At 36.7% G+C, this 14,072-nt stretch overlaps 3 protein-coding genes across 9 annotated transcripts; 1 reads left to right on the forward strand and 2 right to left on the reverse strand.

The window, feature by feature from the left end:
- Positions 1-1,538: 1,538 nt before the first annotated feature.
- On the reverse strand, positions 1,539-6,209 carry LOC17895033 (sucrose synthase 6). Of its 2 annotated transcripts, XM_023787923.1 has the most exons (14): positions 6,120-6,209; positions 5,754-5,859; positions 5,377-5,464; positions 5,149-5,281; positions 4,896-5,050; positions 4,628-4,820; positions 4,424-4,542; positions 4,106-4,322; positions 3,726-3,995; positions 3,350-3,633; positions 3,045-3,269; positions 2,385-2,951; positions 2,163-2,301; positions 1,539-2,084 (listed from the first exon to the last, which is right to left on the reverse strand). In XM_023787923.1, the coding sequence occupies exons 3-14, from the start codon at positions 5,460-5,462 to the stop codon at positions 1,671-1,673; spliced, it is 2,802 nt and encodes a 933-aa protein (XP_023643691.1). In that variant the 5' UTR covers positions 5,463-5,464; positions 5,754-5,859; positions 6,120-6,209; the 3' UTR covers positions 1,539-1,670. The 2 variants fall into 2 exon arrangements, with proteins under 2 accessions (XP_023643691.1, XP_006300692.1); XM_006300630.2 differs by having other exon boundaries at positions 5,377-5,859.
- A 100-nt stretch (positions 6,210-6,309) lies between these two features.
- Positions 6,310-8,049, forward strand: LOC17896468 (UPF0415 protein C7orf25 homolog). The gene is made up of 4 exons (XM_006302217.2): positions 6,310-6,510; positions 6,591-7,329; positions 7,415-7,581; positions 7,689-8,049. Exons 1-4 carry the CDS (start codon positions 6,329-6,331, stop codon positions 7,894-7,896), a joined length of 1,296 nt encoding a protein of 431 aa, XP_006302279.1. The 5' UTR covers positions 6,310-6,328; the 3' UTR covers positions 7,897-8,049.
- Positions 8,036-12,220, reverse strand: LOC17896071. 6 transcript variants are annotated; one of them, XM_023787927.1, is made up of 13 exons: positions 12,149-12,220; positions 11,410-11,464; positions 10,733-10,997; positions 10,581-10,655; positions 10,443-10,501; positions 10,191-10,326; positions 9,977-10,073; positions 9,802-9,868; positions 9,499-9,597; positions 9,015-9,104; positions 8,726-8,880; positions 8,539-8,640; positions 8,036-8,443 (listed from the first exon to the last, which is right to left on the reverse strand). In XM_023787927.1, exons 3-13 carry the CDS (start codon positions 10,977-10,979, stop codon positions 8,296-8,298), a joined length of 1,275 nt encoding a protein of 424 aa, XP_023643695.1. In that variant the 5' UTR covers positions 10,980-10,997; positions 11,410-11,464; positions 12,149-12,220; the 3' UTR covers positions 8,036-8,295. The 6 variants fall into 6 exon arrangements, with proteins under 6 accessions (XP_023643695.1, XP_023643694.1, XP_023643693.1 ...); XM_023787926.1 differs by having other exon boundaries at positions 11,406-11,464; XM_023787925.1 differs by lacking the exon at positions 12,149-12,220 and adding an exon at positions 11,949-12,112.
- Between the last annotated feature and the right edge of the window lie 1,852 nt (positions 12,221-14,072).

Raw genomic sequence — 14,072 nt, forward strand, 5'->3', positions numbered from 1 at the left:
TTTTGTATAATTATTTTATACATATATATATATATATATATTTATTTATTTTTTTACTTTTTCTCAAAATAATAAAGATTCTAAGGATATCTAGTTAGTAACTATTGTTCTAACTCGTGATAAATTTCTTACCCACGGATGAAATATATTATTAACTGGGAAGTAAAAATGGTGCATCATAGTTTACACATTGACAAAAACAACTTATCTCCATTGTAATTAAACCGGGTCATATTTTATACAAAATTACGAATAATAAAGATTTGTTTACTGAATACAATGAATGCTTGAACGGTTCCACTAATTTATAGTTTTCTATAAAAGTTTATTATCCATTACCAGATTTAATCATATCTCTATTTAGCAAACATCACACGTTTATCCAATACTATATTTTGCGACTGTTTAATTAGCATAAACTTTATAAAAAATTTCATACCAACTTTTATAGCTTTTTATATGTAATAACTTTAGCTATTTTTAGATTACGTTTAAATAAGTTTTATTAATGTGTTTTAGGTTGTTTGTTGTTGTTGTTATTGTCTTTTTGCCTTTTTTGGGTCGTCTCGATATCTTTGGCTGTGTGTGTCCTACTCACGCGGCCTTTAAAACTCTTTTTTCACTATACGAAGTTCATATCTTAAAAGTCAAACTCTTTTGAAATTAGAAACCTGTGGAAAGAAAGAAATATTGTTGAAACTTGTAAACTTGACAACAATGTGAAATTTAATATTTCAAAATTTTCGTTGACAAAAGGAATATATAATAATTCTAGAACTTTGCATGCGATTACTTAATTACTAATTGTGTTTCCCTCAACAAAGATTATATATGAATAGTACATGATAATAATCTCATAATTAAACTGATTTAGCATAATTTCTGTTTTGGTACATTATTATTCATGTTTTCATTATTGGATGATATAGAAACGTATTCATGGATTTTTATTAGAGATTATAAATGCTATATATATAACTTGAAGTAAATATGAAATCTATTGATGAACTTAAAGATAGTAATGAATTTGTATCATATATCATTCACCAATTCTTTGTTATTGATTGAGATAATCATTTAGGATAGCAATACTAGTTATTTAAATTGTTCATATTATTATCACTTTGGTCTTTAATTTACCCATTCATGTGTGTGTGTGCCTATATATGTTATTCCTAAATTATTTTTAACATTAGTCTGAAAAATGCTAGGAAGCAATTAAATATAGAGTGAGTATTAAAGCAATGATATAAATTTCCCCTCTTACCACATTTAAGTTTGGGACCTTGAATAAAGTGATCCCTTGACAGTGTTCACATACAGTCTTCTCTGCTGCCTTCGTTTGCTTGCTCCATATAGCTATCCCAAAACTTTAATTATCATATGGACCGATTCATTACTTTATTTATTGTCTTTAGAAAATTAATTCAAATGTATCTTCAACAAATTTTCATAATTATTACTACATACACGTGTGTGTGATCGTGTACAGTTTTGGTCAATTTGGTTAACCAAGATATGACTATAAGTATTAATAATTTGCTCAGCCAAATGTATGAGTTTTATTACTTGATGATTTTACATCGATGGTAGTTTCATGAATTTCAGATTTTACAGTTTTTTTCTTAATTTATTTTTCACTTTACTTCAATCATCCAAGGAAGACCTCTTTAATCTTCTTGAGTACCACCAAAGAACCTCTGCTTCAAAATGTAGCAGATGTAGAGACAAACGACGACTGACCAAAACAAGTTCCGAACCGACGAAGCTCCTTGGTTCTGTTGTTGTCCGTACGCAATCTTCATCTTCTCCAGCTTCTGCTTCTCTCCCGAAGTTTCTAAAACTTTCTTCATCCTCTCTGATGCTTCAGCTGCAAGCAAACCCTCTCTTACCTCTCTTTCCCCGACCTTTACATCATGTGGCTCTTGACCATCTTTACTTTTTTGTTTCGTCTTTTCGGTTCCTGAGATTTCCTTCTGCTTGCTTCCTACTCCAAGAGATGACGGTTTTTTTGGAAGGAGGTTACGGAGTGAAGCCAGTCTCAGAGGCAGAGGTTTATCTTCCGGGATTGCAACTTTCTTGGTCTACAAGAAAACATAGCAATGTAAAGTTTAGTTTTGTTAGCTATATCATCAAAAGTAATCTTTATATCAAAAACTCACCAATTGTTTGAACTGGAGATTGTAAAGCATTTCAATGTATCTCTGCTTCGCTTTCTTTTGATCTTCGTTCACCTGTCTCCAAAATCCATATATGCTTCCCATTTTAAGCAACTTCTCTGCATAGATCTTCCATGTGTAACTGCACCGAGGATACAAAATCCACAAATAAGCAATGAATGTGATAACTGAGAAGTATTATGTTTCAATATTATCTTTACGTACCACTCATAGATGCGTTTGAGACCACCCATAGAGATACTATCCCAATACAAAGCATCTGTACGGCATTTGTTGAAGAAATCTCCAATTTTCGTAACAGAGTCATCACCATTGTTGGGATCAATGTGGAAACCAGAGACACCATCAACAATTATCTCCGCTGGTCCACCTTGGTTCGTGGCGAATGTTGGGAGTCCACAGTTCATCGCTTCAATAACAGTTAAGCCAAAAGCTTCATACAAAGCAGGTTGAACAAAGACTCCTTTTGTATCCGCAATGCATCTGTAAAGCTCACTGTTTCTGTATCTATCGGTTTGAGCAGCGATCCATCTGAACTTCCCCTTGAGCTTGTACTTTTCAATTAGATCATGCATTTTCTTGATCTCAGCTTTTTCTTCTCTGTCATTAGATTTCGACATGTCAAAGAATCCAGCAACGACTACAAGGTTAGCCATCTCTCTAAGTCTCTTGTCTTTGCCATACCACTCAACCAAACCAGTTATGTTTTTCACCGTGTCGAGTCTCGCCATTGAGAAGATGATCGGTTTCTCTCTTTCCGCAAGATATCCCCTGTTTTCACATAGGCAGAATTATTTAGTCATATGGTGTCCGACTGTTGAGTGTTGACTAATTCGATTGCAATGAGCTAGCTAGACTACTTACATGTGTTCGGAATTGTCTTTCTCATTGTAAAGCAATTCTTGTATAGAAGGATGAAACTTGGTAAATCGTTTTTGCTTCTCTGTGTAAGGGAAGTATACAGATTGATCCGCCCCAGGAGCAGAAATGTTAAACTTTGGATCAAACACATCAATGCCAGAGACAACTCTACATAAACCAGGCATTGTGAACGCAGTATGACTCTCGTACTGTCCTGGCCTGTCCTTGCTGCAAATCAAAAGGTGCACTTACTTAAGTTTTATGAGTTTGAATCATATATGTATATGTTAATGCAAAAAAAGACGAACCTTCCAGCGATTTCTTGATATGTGCTGGTAATGATGAAGTCAGTGGCATTCATTGCGATTAAATCAGCTGTGAATTGGCATGAGAAATGGTATTTAGGATCTAGTTCCTTCCACTTTGCATCTGAATCTTCATACTTTGTCTTCTCCAACGCATGAGCAATTGTTCCCTGAGTGACACCGAGTTTGGTGGCCATTAGAGATGCAACCAAGTTCCCATCTGTGTAGTTTCCGATGATGAGGTCAGGCTTGCAGTCAAGGCGTTGAAGAATCTTGCTTGTTGCATCCTGTAAATAACAACAATTTGTCAGGAGGTTTGGTTTGCTTTTGTCTTTGAGAAACTATGAAAATCTTCTAAAGAATGATGATTAATTTTTACCTGAGTGAATCTCTCTAGGTAAGGGTAGATATCGAATCGGGAAACCCATTGACGGAGGATTCCTTTATCTGTGACAAAAGGAACCCTGAGAATATGAGAATGCTTGGTTCCTTCAATGGCTTCTAGTTCTTGATCACACTTTGTTCCTCTTGCTTCAGGTATTAACCGTGTCACAACAAGAATCTGAGGCTTGAATCCGAGACCTTGCTGGTTAATTCGAATGAGAAGCTCTTCCTCCAAAGCTCTTACTTGATCCAAAATGTAAACAACCTGTATGATCATAATACACCAAGGGTTTATATAACAAGGAAGTTTCTGTTTGTGAAGTAGTTATCAATTTTTCTAGGTAATATAAAACTGAAGATTGTTTTTGCAATGACCTGGCCTCCGGTATCTGGTAATCCGAGCACGTCTTGCTGGCCAAAATAGCCGTGGACAGAGAATATCACAACGTTGAACACTGTGGGAAGTCTGCTAAAGAGCAAATCTAGCTTCACATTGTCTGGTGCTTCAAGAACTTCTGAGAGCATAACCATTGTTTCTTTCACTCTCTCTGCTGTCTCTCCCCAACCTTTCTCGAATCCCATCTCCTTCAACCTACGAAAGTAATTTTTCAGTTAGATTCTTGTTCCAGTTCCTCATAAGGAAGATATAGAAACCCCGTATATATGTCTCTAGTTTTGAGCAGTTTTTTTTACCTTTGTGCAAAAGTTTCATAAAGCGTGTGTTTTGGGTATGTCGAGACTACAATGACAGCAAGCATCAAAGATTTCTGGAGCTTTGCAACCGTGTTGAGATCATCATTTATCATGAGATTCTGCGGAGAGGAAGCATTGTTCACTGAGATAGGAATTTCAAGAAGATAAATGTAAATAGAAACAAGAAAATAATTCGGTCATTACCTCTCCATGATGGTTAAGGTGAAGCAAGTAGGTCAACAAAGGGTCTAATCGATCTGATTTGCCTCCAAGCTTAGAAGATATAAACTTAGAGATGTAATCAGCTCCCTTTCCAATCGAAGAAGAAAGACTAAGCCCAGGAGTGGTGAAATCAATGGCTCCAAAGTCTATCTCCAATGCATTTTCATCTTTAGACCTACAAAACGTTTCATTGAAGATTACACCAAATGATCAATATTGCCAAAACGCCGTATGTAGATTGTTTACGAACCATGACTCATCGAAAACTGATTCCTTGAGCTTTAAGTAATCAGTAGCAGTGATTTCATCCACTGTTAAATCCTCAGAGTTGACCTTAACATATTCCCAGAAACCAGGATTTGGCCTTGCGGCTAGTGCAACAAACGGTGGAACCACTGCCGCCTCCTGAGTAGTTAAAACAGAGAAAATTGAACCGAGATTTCTCATAAACACGCAACTAAACCATGTTTAATAGCAAAATGGCAATGAAGATATTTGATTACCTGAGTACAAGTGAGAATGTAACCAAACAGCCCCTCCAGGATCTTACTGCGTTCACGGCTATCTTCTATACATTTCTCTATCTCATTCATCAGATGCTCACGCTTCATTAGCTTCTTTCCTCCACCAACAAAGCTACAACATATTTAACACACATAAACATATAACTAAAGAATCCAAATGGCATGAAAATGTAGGAAAAGAGTGTGATCTTGAAAGTTTAAAGAAACCTGGCAAAACATCTCTTCATATGGTACCGGCTTTGTTTCAATGCATCAGGCATTTTGTCAGCGATTGAATCCGATCTTTGAAGCATCGCTGGAGATAAAGACGACATATTTTTCTTTTACAGAAACAACCAAAAGATTCAAGCTCTCCTCAATATTATTGAATGATTGAGATATGAAGTAGTTTGATGAAACAGAGTTTAATCAGAATGTGTATATATAGATACCTTAAGGTAAATAAAATAAAGAATATGCTGTGAAGGGGGACAGGAGTAAAAAGAAGGAGAAGGATGGGGGAGAAGATGATTCGTTAGAAATAAAAGTAGGAAAAGCCAAGTGAACAAAAAAAGAATATTATACGCAAAAATCAGATTTTGTACCTTTAGCTCTTCTTTGGGTTCATGTGAAATTAACATATAAGGTAGGTATGAGGGGGGCAAAAAGAATACTCTGTTTCCCATGGATGCTTTGCTTAAGCTGTGGTCCCTGTTGACAAAGATCTATATCACCATTTTGTGCATATTCTTTAATATGTAGTATTCATATATTAATTAAATGAACCATCCTGATAAGTGTAGTTTAATTTTGATTATCATAACCACTCTTAAGTTAAGGCCAACTTTTTCGAACTAGCTTAACAAGAGATGGTGATCATAACTAGTTCAACTTTGATTTGCACTGATAAAGTATATACTAGTAGTCTACTAATGAAGCATTTGTTGGGATTTTGAGATTTATATACGTACCGCGGGATACAACAACGAACGGGACGAGAAACATACCGGACCGAGTATCAGTTAAGTAGCGAACCAAACCGGTACCGAATCAAAAGTCGGTTAAGCCACTTTCGGTTTTTTTAGTTCCTCGGAGCTGCTCACTGTGAGGGACTCAACGACGTGTCTCCGGTAAGCAGAAGCCAGAAGAAAGCGCCGAAGAAGACGACGGTGGAATAGCCATGGAGATCGAAGAGATAGAGACAGCGAAGAAGCGATGCAAATCGGTTATAAGGACGATAGAGAAGCTTCCGATATCAACAGCCATCACTGCTTCGTGCCGTCGCACTCTCCTTAAGCTCGCTTCCTCTGAGCTCTCCTTCCTCTCGACTCTCTCTTCCGATCCTTCTCCACAGCCTCTCAGGTTCTCTGATTTCAATCATCTCTTTCTTTATCACTCTCCAATTCGCTCTAATTCTGACTTTGATTTTTGTTTCTCTGCAGTGTCAACATTGGCCATATTGAATCAGTTGTACGCATTTTGCAGCTTCCGTCAATCACCGGCGTTTCGCGCGTTTGTAAACCGATTCCTCTTCCGATTGGTGGCGTTCATGTTGATCTCGTATGTACTCTCGGGAAGGTTCCTGTATGGATCATAGTCTCCGATAGAAACCCTAGGTATATCTCCTGGAGTGGAGATCGCCATGGAAGCAAAGGTTTAAGTTTGAGAATCGAACAGATTCTCGCCGCTGCTCACTCCTCAACCACGCTTAAACCTTCTTCGGTGATTCTCTTCTTCGCAAATGGTCTGCCTTCTTTAATTTACGAGAAACTGAGAGACGAATTTGGGGCTGTGTATTTCAATTTCGATGTCGGTTCGGATTTCGAGTGCGACGAAACGGTGGAAGGAGAATGGGTTCACGTCGTGCGAACCAGATCGTATAAAGAAGCAGTTTCTGTTGAGATCAAGCTCATAGATCATCAATGTGATTCACCCTCTACTGAACCTGAAGTTGTAGTTCAAGCAGAGGTCCCAGAGCTAAGCCAAAAAGAAGTTGCTTTCTCTTCTGTAATCTCCTCCATGAGATTGCTCGGCGAAGATTGCTTTATTAATTTCGACACAACAGCTCTTGTTGCTCTTGTTTCTGGAATCAGCAACGGGTGTGCTGAGCGAATCGTTGATATGCCTGAGACCGAGTTAGAGGAAAAGTTTAAGGGAAACACTGTTTTTGTGATTGCTCAGGTACCCCCATTGAGAGATAGAGTCACCATTGTCTATCAAAAGATTCAAAACATAAACTTTTGTGAAATTGACAATTTATATGCAGGCGAGATCTGAAATTGAGAACCCTGTTCTAGTCAAAATGAGAACTGTAGTATCAGGGAAGCGAGGGATTGTATGCGAGAGTGTTCTTTCAGAGTTCAAGGAGCTAGTGTCCATGTACGCTGGACCCAATGAGAAACGCAGAGCTGAACAGTTGTTGAAGAGCCTAATGTAATGCACATCATCATGCCCTGTATCAACAGAGGATCTCAGAAAGTTCTATATACTTCTTTTACTCATTATGATTGCGACTGATGATGGATTGTGAGTGGTTACAGGGTGGTGAATGACAGTCCCACAGATCGTGTGAAGAGCCTCCCAACGACGAGAAAATTAGCAATGAAGAACAAGACTGTGTTTGGGACAGGTGATAGATGGGGAGCTCCGACATTGACTGCCAACATGGCGTTTGTCAGAGCAGTGGCTCAGTCAGGCATGTCTCTCTCAACTATCGACCATAGCCCTCGAGCTCTCACTGGTGATTAGTTAGTTAAACTTCTACCTATTCTGTAGTTTTGTAAGTTCTAAAGACCAAACCATGTACTAGGTAAAACAAAACAAAAAGCTGAACCTACCAGTTAGCTTTGTCTGGTGTAGATTGTGTTCAAGTTAATAACAATGAATGTGAAGCAGAAAGAATCGAATTTTATTGCACTAAACAAACAAAATTACAACAAAATACAGAGAATACAGACAACAACTTCCCATATTTTTATCTGGAAACTAAGCCAAATCCGATTTGGTAGTTCTTTCACAGCCAGAGAGCTTATATATTATTGACATTTGGAGAATCACTAGTGTAGTTATAGAGCTATACCATTTGTGTTTCTATGGCGGCCATTGGCTTTGTGACTCTATAAGGTGATATGCATTCTATTCACTGATCTACCTTTGATTGCCTTTTATGTGATTTGATGTGTTTTTAGTCTGTAGATTGTCTTCAGACCATGACGCATCGACAGAAGGTAGTTGGTACTCATCGGGTTTCAGTGCCAAGGCAAAATCAGGAAGCGTTGGCGCTGTCTCCATGATCCTATAATTTAGCATAAATAGATAACAAAAGGATGAGCAAAATATCATAGAAAAAGAAGAGAGAGAACTGGACAGAGCTTTTAAACAGAAACTCACTTTTCATAAGAGTATAGATCACGGTTTATCCTGACTTTACTTGAAGTTTCTTTCGGTATTTTCTCTGAGAGATATTTCATTGTCCCAAAAAGTGGAGGAGTCCTGAAGAAATGTGGATGGATCTTAATGACTGATAGATAGAGAGATAAAGGCGATCCATCGACAAAGGCACAGAAGACGCATTTACCTTGACGTGGGTGAAGAGGTGTTAAACGCCTCACTTGCTTTCTTACTTTCTTTGAAACACTCATCTGCAGCCTGTAAAGCAGCAACGGCCATGCCATGTGATTTCTCTGTGTTTCCTTCATCAAGAATCAAACCGTGGTAGTAGTAAGCTGCAGCCTGATATAACAAATACACAAAGTTACAGAGGACAAATTTAAGCCGTGTACAGATAACAGAGGGTCTCAATCATCAGTGTGAATACTAAAGATCCAGTGATGTGACAGAGAGAGGGAAAGACGTCCAAATAGTACCTTAGCTTCAACATATTTCCACTTAACAAAGAGCCTATGCTTTTCGCCCCATCCATTTGCTAATTGAAGATTCATCAAGTTATCTTGTGCCTAATCAATAAGTGTTAAAGAACTTTTATCAGTTACAAAAGAGAGTCATTTCTTCCATGACAACTCAGAAAGTGGAGTATAGTATTCACTTTAAAACATATTTCATTATTTATGTTACAACTTATTAAGCGATTTCAGTCCCATTTTCCTCCTCAAACACGAGTGATCAGCAGGCACAAGTTAGTGACACTTTTATATGGTGAAATAACCACTTTCTTCTTTTTGCTCTTTCGTTTTGTTTATGCTTTTTTGTCCCATTGATCTTAAGTGGATAGTACACACTACTTCCATTATGACAACTCATCTTTCTAGCATTTCAATTCATTATAATACTAAAGCGATGACCAAAAAAGTTATACAAGAAAAAAAAATTAATAAAGTAAAGGAGGATCACCTGCTGCCAATATTTCACCATTTCACATGAAAGTCTTCGTTTCACTGCAAGAGTGGCTTTTGCACTATCGATTGCCATCCCGAGTTGGATATCAACACCCTAAATCAGAAAAATTAAACCTTAAACAAAGGACTGCTAATGTCTATTTTAATACTCAAAAGTATCTACCTATATAGCTACATCTAACCTAGGCTGAGTTTCTAATTAGTTGAACATGATGTCGATACTCACAAACAAATAAACTAGGAAACACATGTAGCAACTCATAACTAGATAATATATCCCAACAAAAAGTGGTTCTACCTGGCCTAGTGCTTGCAAGCAAAGAGCCCGTAAAACTCCTTCTGCCAGGTCAACTGGTAAACTTCTCCTGTAGAAAAGGCAAAGTAAAACAACCGCTGTGTCAGCAGATCGATCTGAATCATTAATATTTGAAAATTACAACTGGTTGACAGTAGAAACTAAGTTAAATATGAACCTTAGCTCAGCTGAAAACTGAGGGAAAACATGCTTAACAGCACAGTCAAGGTATCCAGCTGCCTTTAAGAAGATATCAATTGAAGCTCGCCTGTTTTCTATAAAACATTGAAGAAAGCATATCATTAAGCCTGAGGGACCTTACCAGTTACCATTATATTTTAAGTATTTAACAATAAGAAACAAGCTTATCACAAGCAAATTGCAGGTCTTACCTTCTGATACTTTTGGATGATAACCATCACTGGAACCTCTGGGAAGAAGCAGTAAATTGGCTTGTGACATTTGTAGCATTGCCATTAGATGCAAAACCGACAATATTTCATACCAAACGTTTGACATAGCGGTTTCCTGGTAGATGTAAATAATATTGTCATATAGTCAACAAGCTTCAATGTAAAAGTCTAAATTTAAAGTGAAGGAACAAAAAACAGCACAGTTAGAGATAAACTGCTTGATTACCGCACCTCTTCCTCATCCTCCTGATTAACCCAATTAAACTGTACTTTGAATTGTAGATGGCTACCTGAACGTAAAACGAATACATGTCAGGATATCTACAACCAAACCCATCTCCATTTTGTAGCACATAAATAGCATATTACCATCTTTAGTTAATCCTAAGAGAACAGGTAGATAATCTTCCAAAGCTTGATGGAGATCTGCGAGCGTTGAACCTCCTGAAAGTAACCATTCCATTATATTAGAAAGGGGAAAGCAGGGCAGAGAAAAATAAAAACAGACAGTAAATTAATACCATGTTGTGTCTTCCTCCTAGTTCGTGTGATTGTTGGTCCTTCTTGATTTGCCATCACAACTATTCGCGTTCTTAAAGCTGTCAAGCGTTCCACTAGAGTCTTCGGCAATTGATCACCTAGTGATTGAGAAAATTCCACAGGCTTGGGTATCCTTAAACCAGGTACATATACTGAAACGTCCCCGATGCTCGTTGGCTTTCTTCTGTTTCCACCAGTGTCCTTCGGCCTAGATGCAAAGCATCCCATTTCTAGAGCTTAACGAAACTACAATCCCAACAAATGGAAATGGAAACAGAGATTAACCTTGACTCGAATTTTAAACATCCCTTCTTAGCACTGATCAAATTTGATGTGTAAATGAGATGATTCAAGCTAGAGATGATAGAATGAATTATACATGGAGCATGGCACAAAGAGACGAAATTAATTAATGTTCAACCAAAAACAACCCAACTCCTATCTCGTCCACTAAATTCATAAGATAAAGTTAAACTAGCTCACGAGCCATCTGCCGTACTACAATCTTCATAATTCTACGTGACCAGAACTCTCCAAGATTTTGAACACAAATCTACTTTTAGACCAATGTCCAAGCAGAAACAAACAAATGACACCATTAGATAGACGTGGTTTTCCAAAACCGAAAACAAGCAAGAGTTTTGATTTTCTCACCTACCTTATTGACGTTTATCAGAATTATTGGCTAAAAGACAATATAACTCGAGTGATTGCTGCAAGAAGGAAAAAATGAGAGACTTAGTCAGGTTAAAGAACATGTGACTCAGAGAGAAAGCATGAAACTTTAAATGTTCTATTCACGATTCCTCCACTATAAACGAACTCCGGGGAAATAGGGCCAAAGGCATGTATTGGAAAACGAGGATTTTACAACTTGACATGGAAAGATGAAGATTTTGAGTGAAGGGTCATCAAAGATAATGCTAAAAATTGTATAGAAAGATGTGAGACTGCGTATAGAAAGGGATTGGTCAATTGAAGACAAGAAACCTCGTTAACTGATTCAAACAAAAACTTGAATCAATGAAAAAACAAAACCCTTAAGCAACATTGTAAAACGAGAGTCTATCAAATTGAGCTTTCCCAGACTCGAATTGACTCCAGAGAACCAAATGAGAAACCTCAAAAACCCTAAATTGAGGGGGGAATAGTGTATGAATCCAAGAATTATTTGAATTTGAAAAATCGAAACTATACCTGAAAAAACAAAACTTATACTTTGCGAAATGGAAACGAGAGAGAAAGAGATGGTGTTTGATTCCAAAATCGAAATGGTATAAATCGTTGGTTAAGTAGCGAAAGGGAAATGGTAATAAAAGAGGATGGGGCTGCTGAGAGAGGAGGAGAACAGAGAGGATGGAAAATAAGAATGAAGAGAGAAGGGCACAAATTTCAACCTTTTTATTATGAAAGCAAAATCAATGCTCTTTCGTAGTTGCCTCCCTTCCTACCCAGTACGGCCCTCTCACCAAAACTTATTAAAATTTGTTGAATAAACGTTCTTCTTTATAAAGTCATAAAATATAAAGACTTAACTATTATTTTAACCAATACAAATTAATTTAAAATTATAGGAATTTTATGTTAAAATGACCATATGTTTTTTTATTCATTCAAGATGCTATAATCGTTTTGTTTCCAATGTTTAATTATGTTAAGTTAAGATTGGCAATTTGCCATAAGAAAATCTCCCATCAAAATGTTATGTTAACAAAAAAAAAAACTTATTAATTACAAAAAGAAGGTCATGATTTTTTTTATTTTTTTTCAGTTTAAGAGCAATAGCATGCACGAACTACCTAAAAGAATACATATCAAAGGTAACTATATAAATAAATGTGTATGGGAGGAGGATGTCAATGATGTATTGTCCACCATTAATTATGACATGCATACGCATTGATATGGTTGGTTCCCCTAATTCTAAATCACTAATACTAAAATATGTAACCATTCTTGTAATATATAGTAAATTGCCTCGTACGTTAAGCTTTGTTTTTTATGATGAATATGAGGATGAGTACGTATAGTATATGTATATATATTGTTTGTACATGTTACAAGAAAAAGAAAATATCAAGTTGGAGTATATATACAAAGTACAATTCGCCTTAGACCAGAATAAATATGTGTTTTCATGACATCAAAACGACCGTCCCTTTCTAAAATATCATTGAATCTTTTAGATCTTTTTGATTTACAATCACACAAAAAATGTTATAAGTCACAACAAAACAAAAAAAGATCCACCGGCCTATGCATAAGCATCCCACGTACGTACGTCCACTATTTATTTTAGCTCAAATCAAAGTTTTGTCACACACAATGCAAGAAAACAACAATAATTCCTTTTTTGGGTAATATTACCAGTGACGTAACATGCAGGCCACGTGGCGGCAGTGTCAATCAAAAGTGACGTTGTTGCTGCTATGTTTATGGGCGGGGTCGTGGTTATTACTAGCGACGACGTACGCAAGAAGAAAGATATTTGTAGAAACCAGTGGAAAGCGGACACGTGTTGAGGTTCATGTATCGGTTAGGAGATCACCGTCCCAACGGTTTTTGGCAGATGCGGTTGGTGACGACACGCGTCTTCAGACTTCAATCATTCCGTTACGTACTGTTGGTTCGATGTTACACACCTAAAGCTACGGCTCATGCCCTAAAGCTACTTTTGTTTTTGGTGTTCGTTTCGTCTACGACTTGTGTTGGTTTCCTCTTTTAGAAACTAACTTTTCTTTTCATGTTTTCTCTTTTTTCATATTGATACAAGCAACAAACGAATAACCTTAAAAGTAATTTATTCACAAGTAAATCGAGATATTGAGATCAAATTTTTGGTTTATAAAAGGTACTAATCAAAATAAAACCGTATTTAGCATAAAGTAGTATGATACCATACCACTATCATGTTAGTTAGTTTTGGAGTTGTTAAGAAGTTTAAATCCAATAAACCTTCCATGTTAATTAACTGTAAAATTCAAACTTAACCATGGTCATATTGTTTTTTCTTTTTCTGTTGACTACTGGTTGTTACACTAAATGTACATTTATACATTTGTCCCATGACCCATACATCGATCCTAGAATTTATCAAAATATATATGTGACAAAAAGAACGGTGCATGGTACTGCTTTAAATTATATATGGAACCAGGCATAAACCAATCTCCAATTGTATGTTTTGTGTGTTTAATGAATGTGCATAAAATCTTGCAAAAATGCCTCAGCGGATGACGATCATGGAGTGCGTATTTAAGTTAGATCAATCCTCAATTGTATTCTTCCTTTTAATTTGATAAACAAATAAAACTGTTTTGC

Source organism: Capsella rubella, unplaced genomic scaffold (genome assembly GCF_000375325.1).
Source record: "Capsella rubella cultivar Monte Gargano unplaced genomic scaffold, Caprub1_0 scaffold_2, whole genome shotgun sequence".
Classification (NCBI taxonomy): Eukaryota; Viridiplantae; Streptophyta; class Magnoliopsida; order Brassicales; family Brassicaceae; genus Capsella; species Capsella rubella.

Bases quoted from the DNA above. Each gene is read 5' to 3' on its own strand.
- LOC17895033 (XM_006300630.2), bottom strand. From the start codon at position 5,483: ATGTCGTCTTTATCTCCAGCGATGCTTCAAAGATCGGATTCAATCGCT. The intron at 5,282-5,376 runs GTTTCTTTAAAC...AATATGTTGTAG, and splicing joins ATGAAGAGATGTTTTGCCAG to CTTTGTTGGTGGAGGAAAGA. The intron at 2,085-2,162 runs GTGAGTTTTTGA...GTTTTCTTGTAG, and splicing joins ATCTCCAGTTCAAACAATTG to ACCAAGAAAGTTGCAATCCC.
- LOC17896071 (XM_023787927.1), bottom strand. From the start codon at position 10,979: ATGGGATGCTTTGCATCTAGGCCGAAGGACACTGGTGGAAACAGAAGA. The intron at 9,869-9,976 runs GTTCATATTTAA...CCTTTTCTACAG, and splicing joins CAGTTTTCAGCTGAGCTAAG to GAGAAGTTTACCAGTTGACC. The intron at 8,641-8,725 runs GTAAATGCGTCT...ACATTTCTTCAG, and splicing joins ACCTCTTCACCCACGTCAAG to GACTCCTCCACTTTTTGGGA.
- LOC17896468 (XM_006302217.2), top strand. From the start codon at position 6,329: ATGGAGATCGAAGAGATAGAGACAGCGAAGAAGCGATGCAAATCGGTT. The intron at 7,330-7,414 runs GTACCCCCATTG...ATTTATATGCAG, and splicing joins CTGTTTTTGTGATTGCTCAG to GCGAGATCTGAAATTGAGAA. The intron at 7,582-7,688 runs GTAATGCACATC...GAGTGGTTACAG, and splicing joins CAGTTGTTGAAGAGCCTAAT to GGTGGTGAATGACAGTCCCA.